The sequence below is a fragment of the Martes martes genome, assembly GCF_963455335.1.
Source record: "Martes martes genome assembly, chromosome: 7".
Classification (NCBI taxonomy): domain Eukaryota; kingdom Metazoa; phylum Chordata; class Mammalia; order Carnivora; family Mustelidae; genus Martes; species Martes martes.
In genome coordinates this window covers 55,061,234-55,082,250 of record NC_137894.1, presented here as the reverse complement: position 1 = coordinate 55,082,250, position 21,017 = coordinate 55,061,234, and the positions used below count along the sequence as shown (strand labels likewise).

General features: G+C 35.0%; 1 protein-coding gene across 5 annotated transcripts in view; it reads left to right on the top strand.

Moving 5' to 3' along the window:
• DPH6 (diphthamine biosynthesis 6) overlaps positions 1-21,017 on the top strand; it is a 180,024-nt gene that overhangs the window by 102,736 nt on the left and 56,271 nt on the right. For all 5 annotated transcript variants that reach the window (XM_080809912.1, XM_080809913.1, XM_080809911.1 and 2 more), the window contains exon 5: positions 3,173-3,291. In XM_080809912.1, the coding sequence (XP_080666038.1) occupies positions 3,173-3,291 (119 nt within the window). The remainder of the gene's footprint in view (positions 1-3,172; positions 3,292-21,017) is intronic.

Here is a 21,017-nt window from a genome sequence, read left to right as displayed (position 1 = left end):
TATTAATCTTCAGTACAGCTTGACCTAGAAATAAGTAAATTTTGCCATTCAAAATGATAAATGGAAATCAGATAAAGGTTGTATTTGTGTAGTAATTTTATATTCTTGACAAAGACACATTCATATTGACTATCACATAAATAACATGTATTAAAAAATATATTAATTGGCTTGAAAACTTTTTTTAAATTGCATTTATTTTATCTCTAATTCTGCAGTGAATGTAAGGCAGTCAAAAATCCAAAATTTTTAGAGGCATCTGGCTGTCTGAATCGGAAGAGCATGCTTCTCTTGATCTCTCAGGGTCATGAGTTTGTGACCTTTGTTGTGTGTAGAGATTACTAAAAAATAAATAAATAAAAGTAAAACTTTTTTAAAAATCCAATTTTTTTAAAATAAAAGAAAGAACTATAGGACGAAGTATAATTAAATGAAGAGGAATATGATGCTCTCAAATTTGGGGGTATCAGTATCTCTGGAAAAGGGAGAGTGGAGGTGGAAGTTGGGGGAGGTCATATGTGTAGTTTGAAAAAGATTTCCTTACATTCTGCTCGCCTACATTTGAGAACGACTGATCTACAGATGGAGATGGATTGCATATCCCTTAAACCATATGTTAGAAATACTATTTTCATCAAGTTTTAGGTCGTATTCTCTGAGAATTATTTAGTTTACAAATCTGTGTTTTTTAATAAGTTCAAGCCCACATGGTTTAATGGGTAGCCAAACTATAGATGGGGCTGACATTTATTTATGAAAGTTAAAAGCCAAATGAAAATGTGCTCCTGATTAGGAAGCTGCCTTATATCTATATGGGAGAAGGATCCAGAACATACCCATAGACGGAGGCAAGATTTTTCTTAAAACAGTCTCAGGTGCACTTTAACACATGGTTAAAGTACTCAGATTTTATAGAATAAACCATATCTCCACTAATTTTATCCTTGAAAATTTTAAAGTATTGTCGCTGGGAGTCCCTTGGTTTATAGACTCAGTTTTGAATTAGCCTGTCTTCAGTTTGTAGGTTGTATTGCATCAGTGTATTTTCAAGATATAAAATATTTAATAAATATCACAAGCTCAAATGCAGTAGTGACTTACAGAGGAAGTATATTTGAACCATGATACTTTGAACTGTTAAAGAATTTAAATAGGCAAAAAAGCTTGACTTAAGTCTGGAAATAGTCAAAAGATTATGGCTATCAAAGCAAAAACCAAGAATTTTACAATAAAGATAGAAAGAGAATAAGGTTTTTTCAATTTAAAAAATCTTAGCTAAAAAAAGTAGAGAGATCGTTTTGATTGGTAGGTGTTAAGTGCTGGTGGGAGGACAGCTAAAATTATAATGCCTTTGTTATATGGGGACTTTCAGTGTTATTATTTTTGTATTTATTAACTGCCTCAACATTGATTTAGATACTCTGGGACATTTTTCAAAGGGTAAGTATGTAAAACAGTCTGCAGTAGGAAGGTTTTGGTATCTTTGAAAGTCAGGGTATATATACCTGGAGAAAGAAGAGTAATTTTTTTTTTAAAGATTCTATTTATTTATTTGACAGACAGAGATCACAAGTAGGCAGAGAGGCAGGCAGGGGGAGAGGGGAAGCAGACTCCCTGCTAAGCAGAGAGCCCGATGTGGGGCTCGATCCCAGGATCCTGACCTGAGCCCAATGCAGAAGCTTTAACCCACTGAGCCACCCAGGCACCCCGAAGAGTAATATTTTTAAGGCCATGTATGAGTAAATGACCAAATATGTGGTATGTTTATTAAGTATTGGGGTTTGCTGAGAGAAAGATTATTGTGGGCTTGAATAGTCAGCAGGGCAAACTTATAGATGCTGAGTTTTAGAGCTATGTTTTTTATTTGAAATCTGATCTCAGCCACTTACTCTGACCTGGGCAAGTCACTTGGCTTTGACTGCCATTTATTGAAAATCTATTTATCCAGGCATTGTACTATTTTCTTTATCTTTACTTCTTTTAATCAGTTATAGTCCTCCTTGAGAAAGTGACATTTAAGCTAAGGCATAAAATAAGTGAAGAAGGTAGGAAACATGGCTAGTATATTAGACAAGAGTGAGGAGGCCAGTGGTGGTGGGTTGGAGTGAAGGGAAAGTAGTAGGAGATGAGCTACGCACTAACCAGAGTGAGATCCATGTAGGTCTCTTGCAAGGACTTTTATAAGGAGTGATGGGGAGAGTTTGAGGCGAGGAATCCCATGATTCATTTTATGTCTTAAAAGGATTATACTGGCTGCTCCACTGAAAACTGATTTTGAACAGGCAGATAGAAGCAGGGAAAGAAGTTAGAGGGATACTGACATCAAAGATAATGGTGGCTCAGACCTGGGTGTTAGCAGTGGTATTGGTGAGGAATGATCATGTTGTGTGTTATGGTAGATTGGGTGAGAAATGTGAAAGAAAAAAAAAAGAGGAGTAAAAGGTTGGCTTCTCTTTCTAATTTCTTAATCTTCTCAAGAACTTTGAAAGGAGATATTTTTGTTCCTATTTATGAACTAGGAAACTAAAGACATATCGTTTAGTTAACCTGTCAAAGTCATGTAGCTAGTGAGTGCCAGAGGAGATTTCAAATTTGTCTTGACTCCAAAACCATATATATTCTCTCTATTGCACCATCATGTAAAATATGTAATACAATGCTCAATATATTGTACATTTTGTCCTTATTATTATTTTTCATTCAAAGTCAAATTCTTTTTAAAAAATGTCAAAGTTAGTAGAGAAGAATAGTTCATGTAACCATAGGTATTGTAAATTTAATCAACATATGATTGTTTTATTAGGATACGTTGATTTGCCTGTTTTACATATGCTTCACAATTTTGATACCTAAGGAAGTTCTAAGAACAAGAATAATCATCCATCGGCATTTGGAAGCTTTTTAGCATAGATTTCTAAACTTAGAGTCTTACTAAAATTAATATTTCTAATCTGCCTGGAGATTTCATTTTTATCTGTTTATGCATAGCCTATGGAAATTAAATATGTTTATGTTGTATATATAAACTTCATTATGCAAAACATGTTTTTTAAAGCATTTTAAAATGCTAAAATCCTTGAGAGAAGCATTATGTTTAAAATCAAAGTAATTGCTCTGGATCCAAGTATGGAACATCAAGATATCATCTGATTTTTTTCTTTTTATTTTATAGGTGTAAAAGACTTAATCTCCAGCCTTTAGCTTACCTTTGGCAGAGAAACCAGGAAGATTTGCTCCGAGAGATGATATCGTCTAACATTCAAGCAATCATCATTAAAGTAGCAGCGTTGGGTATGTAGCCAGACTTTAAAGGGAGTTATCTGTTACCACACAGATAATCTGTGTTCACTAATAAACAGTTACAACAGAAAAGGGAGAATAATTTAGAATGTAAAAATGTGGAGTCACAACTGAACAAATTGACTAGGGGGAAGTTTAAAATGGGCTTTTGACCATTTACCAAAGTGATTACAAGTGAGCGTCATCATTTTCTTTTTTAAATGTATAACTGCCTCTAAAATTGTTATTGTATTTTGGTCCTTCGATTAAAGTTCTTTTTATAGGATTCAGAACACAGGTTCATAGGAAATGGGATAAGAAGGTTGGTTTTTTTCTTTTCTTTTTTCTTTTTTTTGAAATTTCTTAAAATCTGTATTTGGCACAACATAATCATATTTTTCATATTTTTTAAACATTTTGAATATGCTAAAATAGAATGATTGGCTTTGTGGTGTCAGAAATAAGCAGAGTAGTAGGTTTTTGTAGGGGATGGTAAGAAAATTATATTTGCGAGAATGTCATTTGATCAGTTAGCATGGATACAACAGGCAGGTGGTAATGTGATTCAAATATGGATATTATATATGAACACACTTAATTTGTTGTTTTGAATTTTTATAATTATATTCACTTTCAAGAAACCGTAGGGTTTGAGCTCAATATATTTATTTCACGAACCTATTACAGTAAATGCCCTGGAGCCTCGGGTTTCTCAAAGCCTAAATCATGTACCTCATTTGCAAGTTTACATTGCTGATCTCTGAAATAGCAAGGTCTCAAACTGTGGAAGATTTTAAAGACAAATTCACATTTTAAACAACATTAAAAGAAAGATCCCATAATATTTCTCCTTGGTAAACATGAAGCTACTCTCTCCTTGTTGAAGGTGAAATGTTGTCTGTAGTGGAAAGTGTTATATAGAGAACCTGAAGTTAATCTCCTCAGCTGTTAACAAGAGAAAGATCGAGGTGGGGTATTCTCATTTTTGAGAAAAGGTTGCTCAGCAACCCTTATGATTGAAGTTCTCACTATAGATATATTTGTCCTATGAGTTTCTATATAAATCTATACAGAGTATGTTCTCTTGCTTTCTCTTTGTCTGTTGCTCTCTCTTTTGGATTTCCTAACATTGCCTACTTTGTAATGAAGTTCATGTGACACCTCACTGGACAGTACATATTCTGTCACTTTTACTAGAATGGAGTGGAGAATGGAATGGATTAGAACCCAGAGAACCTACCTCATTAGAAAGAAAGAGCCATATGATATAACCTCTGTGACACCTTTATTATAGTGTAACTGAGACTGTGTGGGTTTTTTTTTCATTTGTCTATGTGGATGTGTGTGTGTCTCTATGGAGGGGTTAGAGATGGTGTTTAACTGTACTAAACTTTTAGATAAAGTATAAAACTGAGCTAATTTGTCTTCAGCATTCGAATGACAAAAGTATAGATATGATTTTAACATTTATAGTACATAGTTTCTATTGATTACCTAAAGGTGTGAAATGGTAAAAGTTATTCTTGAGAACACTGTTAAGGAATGGTTTATTGAGTGGGACATTATTTCTAAGAATGTAAAAACATAAATGATGTGAAATAGGTTTCCAAGCTTTCTTCCCTGCCTATTTAAAATTTTCAGAAAGGTTTTTTTAGGGGCACCTGGGTGGCTCAGTGGGTTGGGGCCTCTGCCTTCGGCTCAGGTCATGATCTCAGGGTCCTGGGATCGAGCCCCTCATCGGGCTCTCTGCTCAGCGGGGAGCCTCTTCCCTTCCTCTCTCTCTCTGCCTGCCTCTCTGCCTACTTGTGATCTCTGTCAAATAAATAAAATCTTTAAAAAATAAAAATAAATAAAATTTTCAGAAAGGTTTTTAATCAAAATGTGGGACAATAGGACCTTTCTGTAGGGAGAGGGATTCAGCAAAATTTTGTGGCCCGTTAGATTATAGGAGTGGTCTTAGAAAAGCGTCAGTTCTACATGGCTGAATAAAAATGTATTTCTGATAATTGTGTCACATAACCTTGGTCTCTTGTAGGCACCAGTGAACTCGTGAAATCTGCACATTAACAACTTAGCGTTTTAAGAAGTTTCTGAGTTTTAGAATTATTTAAAGAACCTTGTATACATTGTATTTAAGAACAATCCTGACTTTTAGAAATACTTTTTTTTAATTGTATGAGTATTACATGAAAATTGTATGAGTAATTACATGAAAACTACATGAAAATTCTTGCCAGATGTTAAAATTTTCTAGATAAAGTTTCCATGTGTTTCTGTTCTCTCCTTTCTCTCCAGCTACTCTCTTTCCCAGAGATAAGTACCAGAAGTAATAACTGATCATCTTTCTAGATCACATTTTTCTTTTGGTATATGTGTTGTGTATGAGTAGAAATGCTATGATTATTTTATGGGATTTTTTTTTATAAATATTACATAAATGGTATCATACTCTGTATTGGTTGACAGCTTGACTTTTTTACTCAACAGTATGTCTTAGGAATTTTTGACCATGTCATTAAATGTAGATTTACCTTAATTGAGTCTTCAAACAGTTAGTGCCTTGGTAGTCTTGAGTCTCAGTCCAAAGGCTGCTATGAACCTGATCTAATAAATAACTCAAAATCCTAAGCTATTTTTTCTGTTTTTTTAAAATTCCAGAATAGATAGCGTACAGTGGTAGTTTCAGGTGTACAATATAGTCAGTCAACTATTTCATACTTAGTGCTCATCAAGATAAGTGTACTTTTTTTTATGTTCATATATGTACATATAGCGCATTATTAGTTTTTGATGTTGTGTTCAATGATTCAGTGGACTTTTAATCCCCTTCACCTATTTGTCCTATCCCCTATCCTCACCCATCTCCTCTCTGATAACCATCAGTTTGTCCTCTATAGTTAGGAGTCTTTTTTTTTTTCCTTTGTTATTTGTTTTGTTTCTTAAATTCCACATATGGGTGAAAAATCATATGGTACTTGTCCTTCTCTGACTGATGTATTTTGCTTTAGAATTATACCCTCTAAGCCCATCCATGTTGTTGCAACTTTCTTTCTTCTGGCTGAGTATTATTCTACTGTGTATAAAACACACACACACACACACACTCTACATCTACAGGTGGACACTTGATCTCCTTCCATGATTTGGTTATTGTAAACAATGCTGCAATAAGCAAGGGGTACGTATATCTTTCCGAATGAGTGTTTTCATATTCTTTGGGTAAATACCCAGTAGTGCAATTACTGGATCATATAGTAATTCTACAAAATCCTAAACTACCTAAAGGAATACTATAAAATCTAACACATAGTAATATAAAATTCCCAATGCCTTGTATTTAAATTGCCAGGCATGCAAAGAAGCAAGAACATTTGATTGATACTGAGAAAATCAACCAGAATAGACCCAGATTTGAAATTAGCTTGCAAGGAAGTTAAAACAGCTCTTATATATGCTTAGTATGCTCAAAAAAAGTCAAATTATGATTATGACAAGGAAAATACAAAATATTAAAAGACCCAAATATAACTTCAAAAATGCATTACCTGAAATGAACAATGCATGGCAATTAGACATTGCATAAGAGATGAGTAAACCTGAAGACAAATAAAACTGTCAAAAATGAAGCATAGAGGGAAAAAGAAGGGACTAAAAATAATTAAGACAACATTAGCGAACTGTTAGACTGTATCAAGCAGCCTAACAAGTGGTAGAGCCTCAGGAGAGGGAATGAGGAGAATATTTGAAGAAATAATGACCAAAAGATTCTCCCAGTTTGATGAAAACTGTAAATTTACAGATCCAAAATTTCAGTCAACCCCAAACAGAAGAAAAATGAAGAAAATCACAAAGCACGTCATAATTGAATTGCGAAAACCAGTGGTAAAGAAAGAATCCTAAGGCAGCCAGTGTGAAAGATTAATTGTAGGGGCGCCTGGGTGGCTCAGTGGGTTAATGCCTCTGCCCTCGGCTCGGGTCATGATCCCAGGGTCTTGGGATCTAGCCCCGCATTGGGCTCTCTGCTCAGCAGGGAGCCTGCCACCCACCCACCCCCCCGCCTGCCTCTCTGCCTGCTTGTAATCTCTGTCTGTCATATAAATAAATAAAATCTTTAAAAAAGATTAATTTTATGCAGAAAGCAAAGATTAAAATGTCATCAGACTTTGCTTCAGAAACTATGCAAACTGGAAGATGATAAGACATCTTTAAAGTGATGGAAAATCAATAAAAATTACCAAGAATTTTATGCTCAGTAAAAATAAATTTCAAAATGAAGATCAGGTGAAGACACTTTCAGATGTACAAAAGTTGAGAGAATTCATCACCCGCAGATCTGCACTATGTACCAAAGGAAAGTATTATCAGTACACTAAACACAATATTAATACCATAAGTTTGACAGTGCATGTTCTTAAAGACTCTTACGGTTGTGTCATAGCTTCATCCATGTAGGCAAATTAAGGCCTGTCTGTAAACGGAGGGGCATGTGTCTGTGATTATCTGTTGAATTCTATAGTGTCAGCCTGGGAGTGAGTCCAAGGAGATGTGTTAACAAGGCTGCTGTTTTTACTGGCCCTATGGATTTATAATGCATCTACTGAACCAGAAAGACCAATCAGAGGGGAAAGGATATGGGTCAAACAGGTAATAAATGGAAATGGAGGGAATCATAGAAAATAGATAGGTGCCTATAAGTGAATTACAATTCCATGGAGGGGTGCAATCATGTGACCTCTTTGCCAGGACCTCCAAGCTAGAGAATTTTAGATATCCCTCTCAGATCTGATGCTGACTACTTAACTGATGTCAAGAGAAACTCGGACCTATTTTTGCAGAGAAGGGAAGTTGCTGATGTATAAGCTCAATCTAAAGATTCCACCTGGATAATTTGGAGCAACTAAATGACAGAGTGCCACTTGATGACTCAATGCAGGGGTAGTTTATTACAGTTACCACTCAGTTACTGGTTTAAGGGCAATAGTTACCATTCTGGTCATGTTTCTGCTGACTTGATAATTACTGATGAATTATATAGTGGGAGATTCTGAACAGTGGAGCTTTTGCTCTTTTTGTGGGCATAAATCAAAACAGTATGTTGCTAAGACATCTACCTAAGTATAATGGAAAACAGATTTCTACTGCCTGCCATAGCTTGGTCTAGTCCTTTGAATACAAAATACATCAGTGAAAGTGGAATTTATTTAAGGAAACACCACCCTTGAAGGAGATAAATTTGGAGGAGATACAGGGAATCAATATTACTGATAACTCCTTTGTGAAGTTATATAAAATACATTTATGGAAAACCTGTGACACCTAGGTAGAGCTATATTTGGTGTAATATACCAATTGATGACCTCATTGGGCTTCATTGGTTATTTTTGTGTGAAAACCATTTTCCTAAATTCAGAGCTATTATTAATATACTATGGTAATAACCCATGTTGTAACTTGATTGCTCTTCCCTCCTCTGTGCCACATGTTCTGTAGGGATTTGGGGTACTGCATTAGACCAAAATCATGATCCTGAAAGTTCATCGTGATGAAGAGGACTTGCTAGTCCAAGTAGAGACACTAGAGGGAGCTCTCTTCCAGGAGACTGGCTGCATCTAGAGCTGGCCCTGAAGGGACAACAAAGCTTTAAATGACTGGACTAATAGAGTATTTTACTTTAATGGAACATCGTGCCAGTCAGCAGTGCAGGGAGAGGGCTTGTGGCCTTGCCCAGGAAAGACTATTTAATATTCTAATAATTATGGCAGTTGATGTTTTTAAAGATCAATGATCAGGAGTATCAGAAGTCAAGCGAAGGATTCCAACTGTGGGAATAAGTGGTTAGTCTAGGTTATGGTGGAATATTACTGGACAGTGTGGCCTTTCTGCTTGTTTTCTAATGGCCTAGGGTACCAGAGATATAAAGGAGATTGTCTTTCCCGTGATACATTGGTTGGGATCAGACAGATAACAGAACGACGCTGTGTTGTCCTGAAGAGAGCATCTTGCATAATGACATCTGGAATCCAATGACTGTTAAAGCCTGTACTGAGATTTTTGGGGTATAGTTATATTCTCAAACCAGATGGAATCAAGAATTTATTGAATGGTATGCTCTGGTCACCACCCCAGTCACTGTGAATGTGAATGTGCATGAGAGGAGTTGTTTTTGTTGGGCAAGAAATGGAGAATGTTACTATGATTCTAATTGACCTCACATGCTAATCTGGGCCACAGTATATCCACTGTAACAGGGTCCTGGACCTCTCCCTGATTTGCTGTGCTTTTTCATTACTTCTGTTCTTTAAATATGTCTGCACAGTTAAGGTTTTCTGAGCAAATTTAACAGAAACTTGGGACCTAGGCTAAGACAGGCATTGAAATGTAATGGATGACTGAACAGTGAGAACTCCAGAGGTATTTACTTCTCTGGAGGTATATGTTTGCATTTCAAGGATGCAGGAATGAGGCCAGGATCTTGGAGACATCAAGGTTATAAAACTGAAGACACTAGTTTATTCCCCCCAGAGGCTTTTTTTGGGGGTTTTTTTTTTTTGGTTTTTTTTTTTGTTTTTGTTTTTTTGTTTTTTTACACTCTAAAGTGTGAAGACACAAGTCTTTTCCTTTATATATTCAAGGAAACTCAGAAGGGGAGGGGAAACAATTGTTTCCTTTTTCCTAAGTAAACATGCAAATATATTTGGGGGGGATTCCTTACCTTCTGTAGAGCAATTTCTTGAAAGATTACATCTCATTTTTATCACCTTGCTCCTGAGATAAGAGCTGTGGCAGAGAAGAGCCAGAATGGTATTATCTACTTACTATATGTAAGTAGTAATAATAATCTGTTCTGCTCCAGGAAACTCATGTTAGCATTCAGGATATTAATAAATATTGATATTAAAAATTTAGCAATATATGAGACAATCTCAGAATAGCAATGCTGCTATTACTACCACCAATATGATTGTTGAGAATAGCTAAAAAGAACTTTTTACATTTGTTTTTCTGAATTTCCTCTACCATTTTGAGTTCTAAATCTATTTGGCCTGAGCATAAATCTATTATATACTGTACACTATTTTTTAACAGTTTTTGGAGCTATAATTAACATATGTAATCCACACATTTAAAGTGTACAATTCAGTGTTTTCTAGTATAGTCTCATGATTATGCTATTATCACCATAATCAACAAAAAGAAACTTGTTGCACTTAGCAATCATTTCCCATTTTTCCCCAACCTTCCCCTCGCATCTCTTTACAGATTTGCGTGTTCTGTATCTTCATACATTTGCATTTGCCTATTTCATGTGAATGGAATCCTATAACATGTGGTCTTTCGTGACTAGATTCTTTCACTTGGAATAATGTTTTCAAGATTCATCTATATTACATCATGAATCAGTATTTGATTTCTTTTTATTGCCACGTAATATTTTGTGATGAATTGTCTCTTATGTGTATTGCTTTATTCAATTTGCTATTACTCTGTAAAGGAATTTTGCATATATGTTCCTAAGAGGGATTGACCTAGAATTTTTTCCCTAGTAATGACAGATGTAGATAATAAGGGTACATTGGTTTCATAAAGCTTTGTAGTTGTTTCTTCTTTTTTATTATCTGAAAGTTTTTCTGTAAGACTGGTTATTAATGCTTTCTTCAGTGTTTTGAAGTACTTATTGCTTAAGCCATTTGGACATGGAGCTATCTTTTAGGGAAGTTTTCAATTAGAAATCCAGCTTCTTTGTTAGATTGACTATTTAGATTTTCCATTTCTTATTTCAGTTTGAGAAATTTGTTTTTCCCAGAATTTTTCCATTTGTTCTAAGTTTTGAAAATAGTATATATAGACTTCTCATTGTGCTATCATCTGTAGGATCAGTAGTGATGTCATCTTTTTCATTCCAGTTGGTAATTTGTTCTTTTCCTTGCCTATATCGGTTTTATAGGAGCTTATCAATTTTATTAGTCTTTTGATTTTGGTGGTTTTCTATATGACATACTGGTTTTCTATTTTATTAATTTCTGCTATCTTTATTATTCCTTCCCTTGTACTCTTTTTGGATTTAATTTGCTGTTCATCATTTCTAATTTCTTTTTGTTAATTGAGATATAATTGTCATAAACAATATTATACTTGTTTCAGGTGTACAACGTAATGATTCAATATTTGTATATGTTATGAAATGCTTTCTAATTACTTAATGTGTACATATATACTAAATTTCACTCTTGTTTTTTAGTAGGTATGTTTAAGCTATAATTTTTCCTTTAATTGCAGCTTGTAGTTATATTTCCATTACCAGTTAGTTCAAGTTATTTTCTGCTTTGTATTGAAATTTATTCTCTAACCCATAAATTATTTAGAAATGCATTGCTTAATTTATTAAATTACTTAGTTTCCAAATATGAGGGTTTTGTATGTCTCTTATGTAATTTATTTCTAGCTCAATCACATTTTGTTGCGATAATACATTCAGAAGTATTTCAGTTCTTTGCAATTTTGAGGGGATGTTTTATAACCTAGTTTATGATATAAAAAGTTATTTCTCATTTTTTTTAAAATTTTATCCACTTTGTCATCAGCTTTTCATGACTTACTGCTTTTTTCTTTATTTTCTACTTTTCAATATGGGATATTTTAATGTTTTTTGTTTCCTGGGAGGGATTAGCTTAATCTTTTCAAAAGCATTCTTTAACTTATTCTTTAAATATCAGTATAAAAAATATGATAACATCTTTTCAGTCCTTCCTAGTCAATATAAAAAATTTAAGGAGCTGGGCCCATAGAAAGACCAGAAACAGTCCTATTAGGAATCCTTAGATCCCAGGGATACAATGGATTGGCCTTTAATTCAAACTGACCTGCCGCATTTTTTCAGAAATATATTTGTTGTGTTGGATCTGATATGCACTAGTTTATAAGCTGGTAATAGAGATGAATATAAATATTTTCAGGACTACATGCTCTGGTACTCTTGCAGTTAATTTATATGTTGTATGGGAGAGCCTGAGGCTGTACATTTGGGAATGTCACAGCCAAATAAAGACATCTAGTCTACCTCCTTTTTTCCCCACTCCATAGACGCATATATAGGTCAAGTTTCTAGAACAATGGTTTTTAACTCTGGCTTCACATTAGAGTCAACTGTTGACCTTTTAGAAATCCTGTGCCCAAGATGTAACCCAGACCAATTAAATTAGGATATCTGGGGATGGAACCGAGGCACATGTGTATTTTTAGAGCTCCTCAGGTAATTCCAATACGAAGTTAAAGAACTACTGGTCTGCTGCAGAGATCATCAGACTATTACTTGCAGGCTAAATCTGGTCCACCACCTGAATACATAAATAAAGTTTTATTAGAACATGCTCATGCTCATTTATTCATATTCATTTTTTATTTATGTCTGCTGTGTTGGTACAGTGGAAGAGCTAAGTATTTACAAAAGAGAACTCATGGCTCACAAAATCCAAAGCATTTACTGTTTCACTTTGTATAAGAAGAGTTTCCAAACTCAAGTCTAGTGAGACCTAACAGAATTTCACTCTAGTCTGGCAGTTTCCTTGTGAGCTGGGTATCTTTGAGGGGTTTTAATTTTGAATCTTGCCTTTCTGCCTGGGAGAATGCCACTGATTTTCTGCATTGAAAAGCTATCTTCATACATTTCTTATTTCTTCTAATTTAAAGGAATTTGGATCCTTTGCTTGTACCTTTTGGTGTATATCTAATTTTTGGTCATCCTTTGCTTTTTCTAATACATTCCCCCCACCATTTTCTAGGCCCTGAAGTTTGAACCCATATTGTTGCTGTTATTTTTACTAATTATTTTCAGTTACATATTGCTCCTTTTTCAAAAATGAATTTGACATTTACGTTTAACAGTCAATTTGTAAAACTTCTTTTTTTTTTTTTTAAGATTTTATTTATTCATTTGAGAGAGAGAGAGTGAGAAGGGGCATGAGAGGGAGGAGTCAAGGGAGAAGCAGACTCCCCGTGGAGCTGGGAGCCCGATGTGGGGCTCGATCCCAAGACTCTGGGATCATGACCCGAGCCGAAGGCAGTCACTTAACCAACTGAGCCACCCAGGTGCCCCTGTAAAACTTCTTTAACACAATTATATATCTGACCAGGTTTTGGTGCTGACCACTAATTATTTTATGTTACAACTTCCCTATTTGTGATCTCTTCATTTTTTTCCTTAATTCATTCAAGTGGAGTATGTCTTTCATACTTGTCTCAGTAATCGTCTGTATCTCAAAAACAATTTTTTTCTTGAGCCCAGATTATATTTCTTTTGCCTTAACATATGAAAGCTTATACATGTTAATGTATAATTGAATTTTCTACTTTCTACTTTTTAACCTGTTTGTTTATGTGTATATTTTTTTTTTAATTTTTTTAATTTATTTATTTGTTAGAGAGAGAGAGAGAGCGAGCACAGGCAGACAGAGTGGTAGGCAGAGGCAGAGGGAGAAGCAGGCTCCCTGCCAAGCAAGGAGCCCGATGTGGGACTCGATCCCAGGACGCTGGGATCATGACCTGAGCCGAAGGCAGCCGCTTAACCAACTGAGCCACCCAGGCGTCCCATATGTGTATATTTTTTATAATAATTCAACACTTTGGTTTTGTTTTATTTTCACCCATCTCCTCATTCACCTCCCCTCTGCAACTTCTAGTTTGCAGATTTGCAGTTTCTATACTTAAGAGTCTGTTTTCTTAAAAAAAAAAAAAAAAAGAGTCTGTTTTCTTGTCTTTTTCTTTGTTTGTTTTATTTCTTTAATTCCACATATGAGTGAAATAATATGTCTTTCTCTGACTGGCTTATTTCGTTTAGCCTTATACCGTCAAGGTCCATCCATGTTGTTGCAAATGGCAAAATTTAATTCTTCTTTTTTATGGCTGAGTAATATTCCATTGTGTCTATAACTATGTATCTATAAATACACACAGACGCCCCCCCCCATCTTTTTTATGCATTCATCTATCAGTGGACATTTAGGTTGCTTCCATATCTTGGCTATAAGAATAATGATGCAGTAGACATAGGGGTGCATGTATCTTTTTGAATTAGTGTTTTCATTTTTTTGGATAAACACCCAGAAGTGGAATTCTTGGATCATATGGTAGTTCCATTTTTAATTTTTTAGGAACCTCTATACTGTTTTCCACAGTAGCTGCACTAATTTACATTCCCCCCTATAGTACAAAAGGGTGTTGTTGTTTTTTTTCTCCACATCCTCACCAACGCCTGTTTTTTCCTGTGTTTTTGATTTGAGCCTTTCTGACAGGTATGAGGTGATATTGTGGTTTTGATTTGCACTCGCCTGATGATGAGTGATGTTGAGCATCTTTTCATGTGTCTGTTGGCCATCTGTATGTCTGTTCAGGTCCTCTGCCCATTTTTTAATCAAGCGGTTTGGGGTTTTTTTGAGTGTTGAGTTGTATGTTTTTTATGTATTTTGGAAATTAACCCCATATTGGATGTATCATTTGCAAGTATCTTCTCCCATTCAGTAGGTTCCTTTTTAGTTTTGTTGATGGTTTCCTTCACTGTGCAAAAGCTTTTTATTTTGGTGTAGTTTAATTTTGCTTTTGTTTCCCTTTCCAGAGGAGACAAAGCTAGAAAGATGTTTCTACAGCTCATGTCAGAGAAAAGATGTTTCTACAGCTCATGTCATGTCATGCCTATGTTGTCTTCTAGAAGTTTTATGATTTCAGGTCTCACATTTAGATCTTTTAATCCATTTCAACTTTATTTTTGTATATGGTGTAAGAAAGTGGTCCAGTTTCATTCTTTTACATGTCATCGTCCAGTTTTCCTAACACCATTTGTTAAAGAGATTGTCTTTTCCTCATTATATATTCTTGCCTTCTTTGTCATAGATTAATGTACTGTAAAAGTGTGAGTTTACTTCTAGGCTCTGTATTCTATTCCATTGATCTATGTGTCTATTTTGTGCCAGTATAATGTACTGTTTTGTTTACTACAACTTTGTAGTATATCTTGAAATCTGGGATTGTGGTACCTCCAGCTTTGTTCTTACTCGGGATTGCTTTGGCAGTAATTCTGTACTTTTTATCGGTGCTCCTATTTCCTCCCCCCTGGGATGCAGGAAATGCTTTCAGTTTGATTAAGCAACTCCTCTCACTTCCTCCCCTACGGTCAGGCACCTTATCTCTCTTCCTAGTTGTACTCTTTGGGCTAATTTCTGGTAGGACTTTGCATAAGTCTGAGAGCTCTTGTTATATATATATGAGTCTGGAAAACCATCCAAGAGGATAGTGAATGATGGTAAGAAACTCAACTGCAGCAAACACTGTATCTAGAAGATTGTATCTCTTTCAGGAGTATAAATCAGCAATCTATTCTTCTGTAAGATATTTCCCATTCTTCCTCATTTCAAACATGTAGGGGCTTTTTCTTATATTCTTTCATGTACTTCTTTCCCTTATATTTAACTGGAAGAGCCTTGTCCATATTTTGTTCATCCACCTGTGTAATATTATATCAGTCATTCTTAACCATGGCTGCACATTAGAATCCTCTGGGGAGACTTTGAAAAAATACTTATGTGTAGGCCCCACACCCAGATAGTCTAATTTGGTGGTTTGGGGGCAAGGCACAGGTATTGATATTTGTTAAAAGTTTGCCGAGCAGTTGGTTCTAAGGGGCAGCCAAGATTGAGGGCTACTCTCTGCCTATTATAATAATCTGTTGTGCTATCTCTTAGACTTTTCAGTGTATGCCTAATATCAAAATGGTCACCCTCATTATATTCCATTGTTTGGGGTGTTTATTTCTCTAATTCTTATAACAAAATTGTTCTAAGAAGGTATGCCATGTTAATATGAACTGTTACAGACTGTGGTGCATTGCTGTCTATGCACTATAATTTAAGGGGTACCTTTTTTTATTTTATTATAGTTTAACTTGATCTTTAAGAAAGAGTACTGGACTCAGAATCAAAATATGTCATTTCAGTGCCTGATTTTATCATGTCTTAGTTTTGCAGTCCTAGAGAATCCACTTAGACTCAGGACCTCCATTTTCACAGCTCCCATTTTCTTACCAATAAAACAAATGTTTTAGCATCTGTCCTACTAAACATTTATTACTAAAATGAGACTTTTTTTGAACAGCTTAACATGTTACACCCATTATTATTACTGCCAAGTAGGTCCAGGGGTAATAGTGAGTGACTTTTGATATGCAGTGACATATGTGAATAAATATACTTGGTGGGTGAGCTTTCTCATACATCTCATTTGCTGTTTCACTTTCCTGTTTGGCAAAAAAGAAACGCGGTTGCTGTATAAGTGTACTGCAACATAAATTCAATACACCTCTCTTTCTATCTTCACCTATAAAAAACCACTAGAAGTTTCCCATGCAAGAGATGGAATACAGACAAGACAATTAAAGCCTGTGATTTTTCAATGGAAATGGAGCTAGGAGATACATTTTTCTGTTTTTAATAGGTCCAGAGAAGTCAGTGTCTGAATTATGGTTGATTGAATCTTGGAGTTTTTTTGGCTTCTTATGTTGTACTTGTTAATCTCACATTTTGATTTGGTTTTTAAAAGATATTTAAGATCAGATAAATTTATACGTTTTGGGAAACTGGAACAGTACCACAGTTTCTAAATAACAGTGTTTTTAAATGACCCTAAAATGTTTAATTTGAAAGATATAGGAAATGAATTCATAGTTGACATTGATGATGATTTACACTAATTTTTCTAAGAGGAAATGTTTGTATTAAGCAGTTAAAAACATAATTATAATGATTATTGCACAAAGCCCAGCTTTATAGGGTCTGAAAGAGCAAGTGCTACAAATAGTTTTAGATAGTAATTAGATTGAAAATCACTGATTTTATTTCATTTTATTTTTTGGCTACCAGATAAAGAAAGATCTTATAAGAGTAAATTTCTCACCTGCCTCAGGCAGGAGTAATTAGATGTAAGCAAATTTAATGGAGCCTGTGTGCTCTGGGGCCATTCAGCTGTGCTTTGATAATTGCATTTTTTTTTTTTTAAGTATGAAGGTTGTTTAACATATCAAGTAGCAAAAAAGTTAAAGTACAGGTTATCTATTTATCTTTTAGGTAAATAACTGTAGTACTTTATAAACCAAACAGTAATGAATGCATTACCAAATAATAGACTCCAGTCAGAAGTGAATGCAGCTGATAGTATGCAATTATTATATCTGTGTCCCTATTTAATTAGCATTAGCATGACTTCAGATTGCTTTCATCTTTTTCCACTTTTTCTATGTACTTTCCCTGGAAAAGTTCAAGGTTCACTTAACATATATTTGAACAGATAGATATCATATTTTGATTATTTCTTTTTTAATTCAGTCTTTACATACTAACAAGTTTAGCCTTGTTTCAAAGTACAGATCCACATTAGCAAATTAATCTCCCCATCCCACTTCTCCCCCCACAGACTAGTTTTAGCTCTTATGTCCATGATCTCCTAGGATCTAGCTCCTGTTCAGTCCCTGTTTTGATTTTTACCACTCCTAACTCATAAACACACCACCAATATACAGTTAAAATTAAACAGCATTAGCAAAGTATTACTCATATTTGGGATAGATTTTTTTCGTTACACAGATCCTTTCAATATTGAATTCTGTTGATATTTAAAATTTGATTTAATTCACTTAGTTTTTCAAAAATACCAGATTTTATATGTAGAATGCATGTATGTAAGTAATGTAAGATAAAAACAAAGATGTAATAGTTAATTCATATTTAGTTAAATAAAACTAATATGAGGTTGATAATAAGTCATTATCACATGCAGGAAGGGCTGTATCACTCTTTCTTTATCCTACACATTTCTTCCTTTAAACAATTATTTGAATGAGCACTTGAGTGGCATACTCATAAAATATGTAGATGACACAGAGATTCTTGGAATCACTAATACTTTGAATGATGCATTCAGAATACTGATTCATATTCATTGGCTGGGAGTTGGGACTAACTCTGACCAGATAAAGTGTAATAAGTGTAAATATAAAGAGTTCTGAATGTTATTCCCTAAAACCAACTCCACGATACTGGATGGGTGAGTTATCGCTTAACATGAGCACTTGAGAGAAAAGCCTTTGAGGTTGTGTGACATCACATATGTGTCATTGGTACATCGTGGCTGCCAAAGCAGCTAAAGAGCTCTGAGGGGTGGCATTAACAGAGTTAATGTGGAACATTCTGTCTCGTTATAACACCTTCATTTAAAAAGTTTACAACTACAGCAATTTAAGAAAAAGGCAGGATAAATAATTGGATCTCAGATATATGCAAAAGGTATTTATTAAAAAAGAACACTGAAAATAAAAACAACAGTGGATTAACAGAAGATGTCACCGGATAATGTTAATGTGAAAAGCTTAAATTTTTTGCTAATGCTTTTTATATTTCCTAAAATGAACAGAAATTGCTTTTTTAAACAGAGGGAAAGATTGCATTAAAATAGGACACAGAGGCAGCTATAGTTCAGTGAGTGGGAAGTGACCAGAACAATGAAAGGACAAGCAATGGGGCCATAGGAGAACTATTTAAAGGAACTATATATTTAGCCTGAAGTGAAGGTAGCAGGTTATTGGGCCAAGGAGAATGGGGATTTGTAGCAACCCACAATATTTGAAAGGCTGCTGGTACTTTTCATGGCTTTAGAGGAAAATTCTAAGAGTAAGTGGAAGTCATATGGTGAAACATGTCTTGGTTTGGTATGAGAACTTTCTGACATTTGGAGAGCTCTCAAATAATGGCATAGGAGGTTTCCCCAGGCCTTTGTGTGATTTCTTCAAGCCTCTACTGCATGGCCCTTGCCTTTTCCCATATAATACGGCTCCCCTCTGCTCTGTGTAACAGAGATGGTAATCAGAGGCTGTAGAATTGGGCTAACAAAGGTTGCTTTTTGGGGAAAAGGCTATCCTTCCCTAATGGCTTCTGGCTTCGCTGCTGAAGGATGAAGCTCTGTCCCCGTTGGGATATGCCACTGCCTCTGAAGGCAGTTCTGTAGAGGAAATTTTAGAAATGATTTAATAACAAATATATAGTACTATTGGAATAAGCAAATAGTGTGTGAAGACCACCACTTTGAGGGTGACAGCCCTCATTTGAATATGGAAAAGTCCATCTCATTACTTTACTACGTGTTAGTTTTTATTAAACTCTGATGCTTACAGAGAGCACGGTGGTGAGAAACTTAAGCCCAGTTATGGTATTCATATTCTAGTGGATAGGTAAAAGTTTTGTTACATGCTTATATTGCCATTGTCTTTTGGTCTCTTGTTTTCTTCTTGATTTCAGAGCATAACTTTCTTCCCTACTCTGTTACTCTGCATCTTGTCTATAGTGAAATTCTTTTGTTTGCTTGTTTGTTTGTTTGTTTGAAGGTGATCTGTACTTTTGGAAGAGGTAACTTAGTGTTAGGAAAGAAAAGAGAAATTGTCCCTGAAACTTTGTTTTCGATACTTAGCAAGTTTTACAATTAATGACGGAAGTTTCTCTTGTGGCCTCTCCTCCCAAAGACTGTGCTTATTTATTTTCCCCAGTAGTCTCATGTGACCTTGTTAAAAGCTTCATGTAATTCCCAAATAAATTACATTTACTGGTTTACTTCTATCTAGTATTTTATTGACATTTCCAGATAAGTTTAATAGGATGGAGAAAAACAGTGTTCTCTTTATAGACTCAGTGGGTGATTTGACCTTAGCAGGTTAACCTTATCCTGATGTTGAAGGAAGCTATTCTTAATTAGACTCTATCAGTTTCTCCATTATCACCAAGAGAGCCACTGGTCTGTAATTCTATAAATCTTAATTTGATTGTTTTTTTCTTTCCTACAGAAAAGCAACCGTATTAGCAAAGTCGCAATATCTGAAAACAGTTTCTGGTTTTCCAGATACATTGCATATCCTCATCTGTAGCTCAGCCATTTCACACTTTATTTACTTCAGAAACTCTCAGTTGAATACCATCTGGTCATGGTGATTTATTGCTGTGGAATTTCTCAAGTTGCTCTATTATTTCCTCCTAGGAGATTGCTCTCTGTTACTGCCCCACTGGTTTTCTCAGAAAGTGCCCTTGGAATAGTCGTTTGCCTAGTATCCTGTACAGACAAGGTCAATGCCAAGTAAAACTGAATTAAACTTCTCTGCTGCTTCTCTTCCTCTTATTTGCTGCCTTCACTGGAAGTCGTCATTGATGGGGAGAAAGTCACCACTTGGTCCAGCCATTCATGTTGGCTGTCTTGTCCTAATGTTACCTTTTGTCTTTTTATTTTTCAGATTCTCCCTTTCTTTGACAATATATTTTTAGTATTTCAGAAAAAAAATGTTGTGTTAAAAAATGTTCTAAATACTTTCAGTGTGTTTGTAAATGTCTGTGTGAACTTATTTCTAGTTTGTTTCCCTGTTTTTTTTTTTTTTTAACTATCCACAGATTTCTCTTTTGACCTTTCAGATAATGGTATAGTGCGTACATCTCTCATAGCCAGTGTCCTTATCTGTCTTCCAAGCAACCTGTATAATTTTTAAGTCCTTTACTTGCCTCCTAGAGATTTGCTAGCCTTTTTTTTTTCTCTCTCTCTTTTCCCCCTCAGGTTTTTAATATATACTTCTTAAAGTCTACCCCTTTGGGTTAACATTTAGAGATGCCCATACTAATTAGAACATGAGCTTTAATTGTGCAACCTTCCTAGTTCCTGAGTTCCAC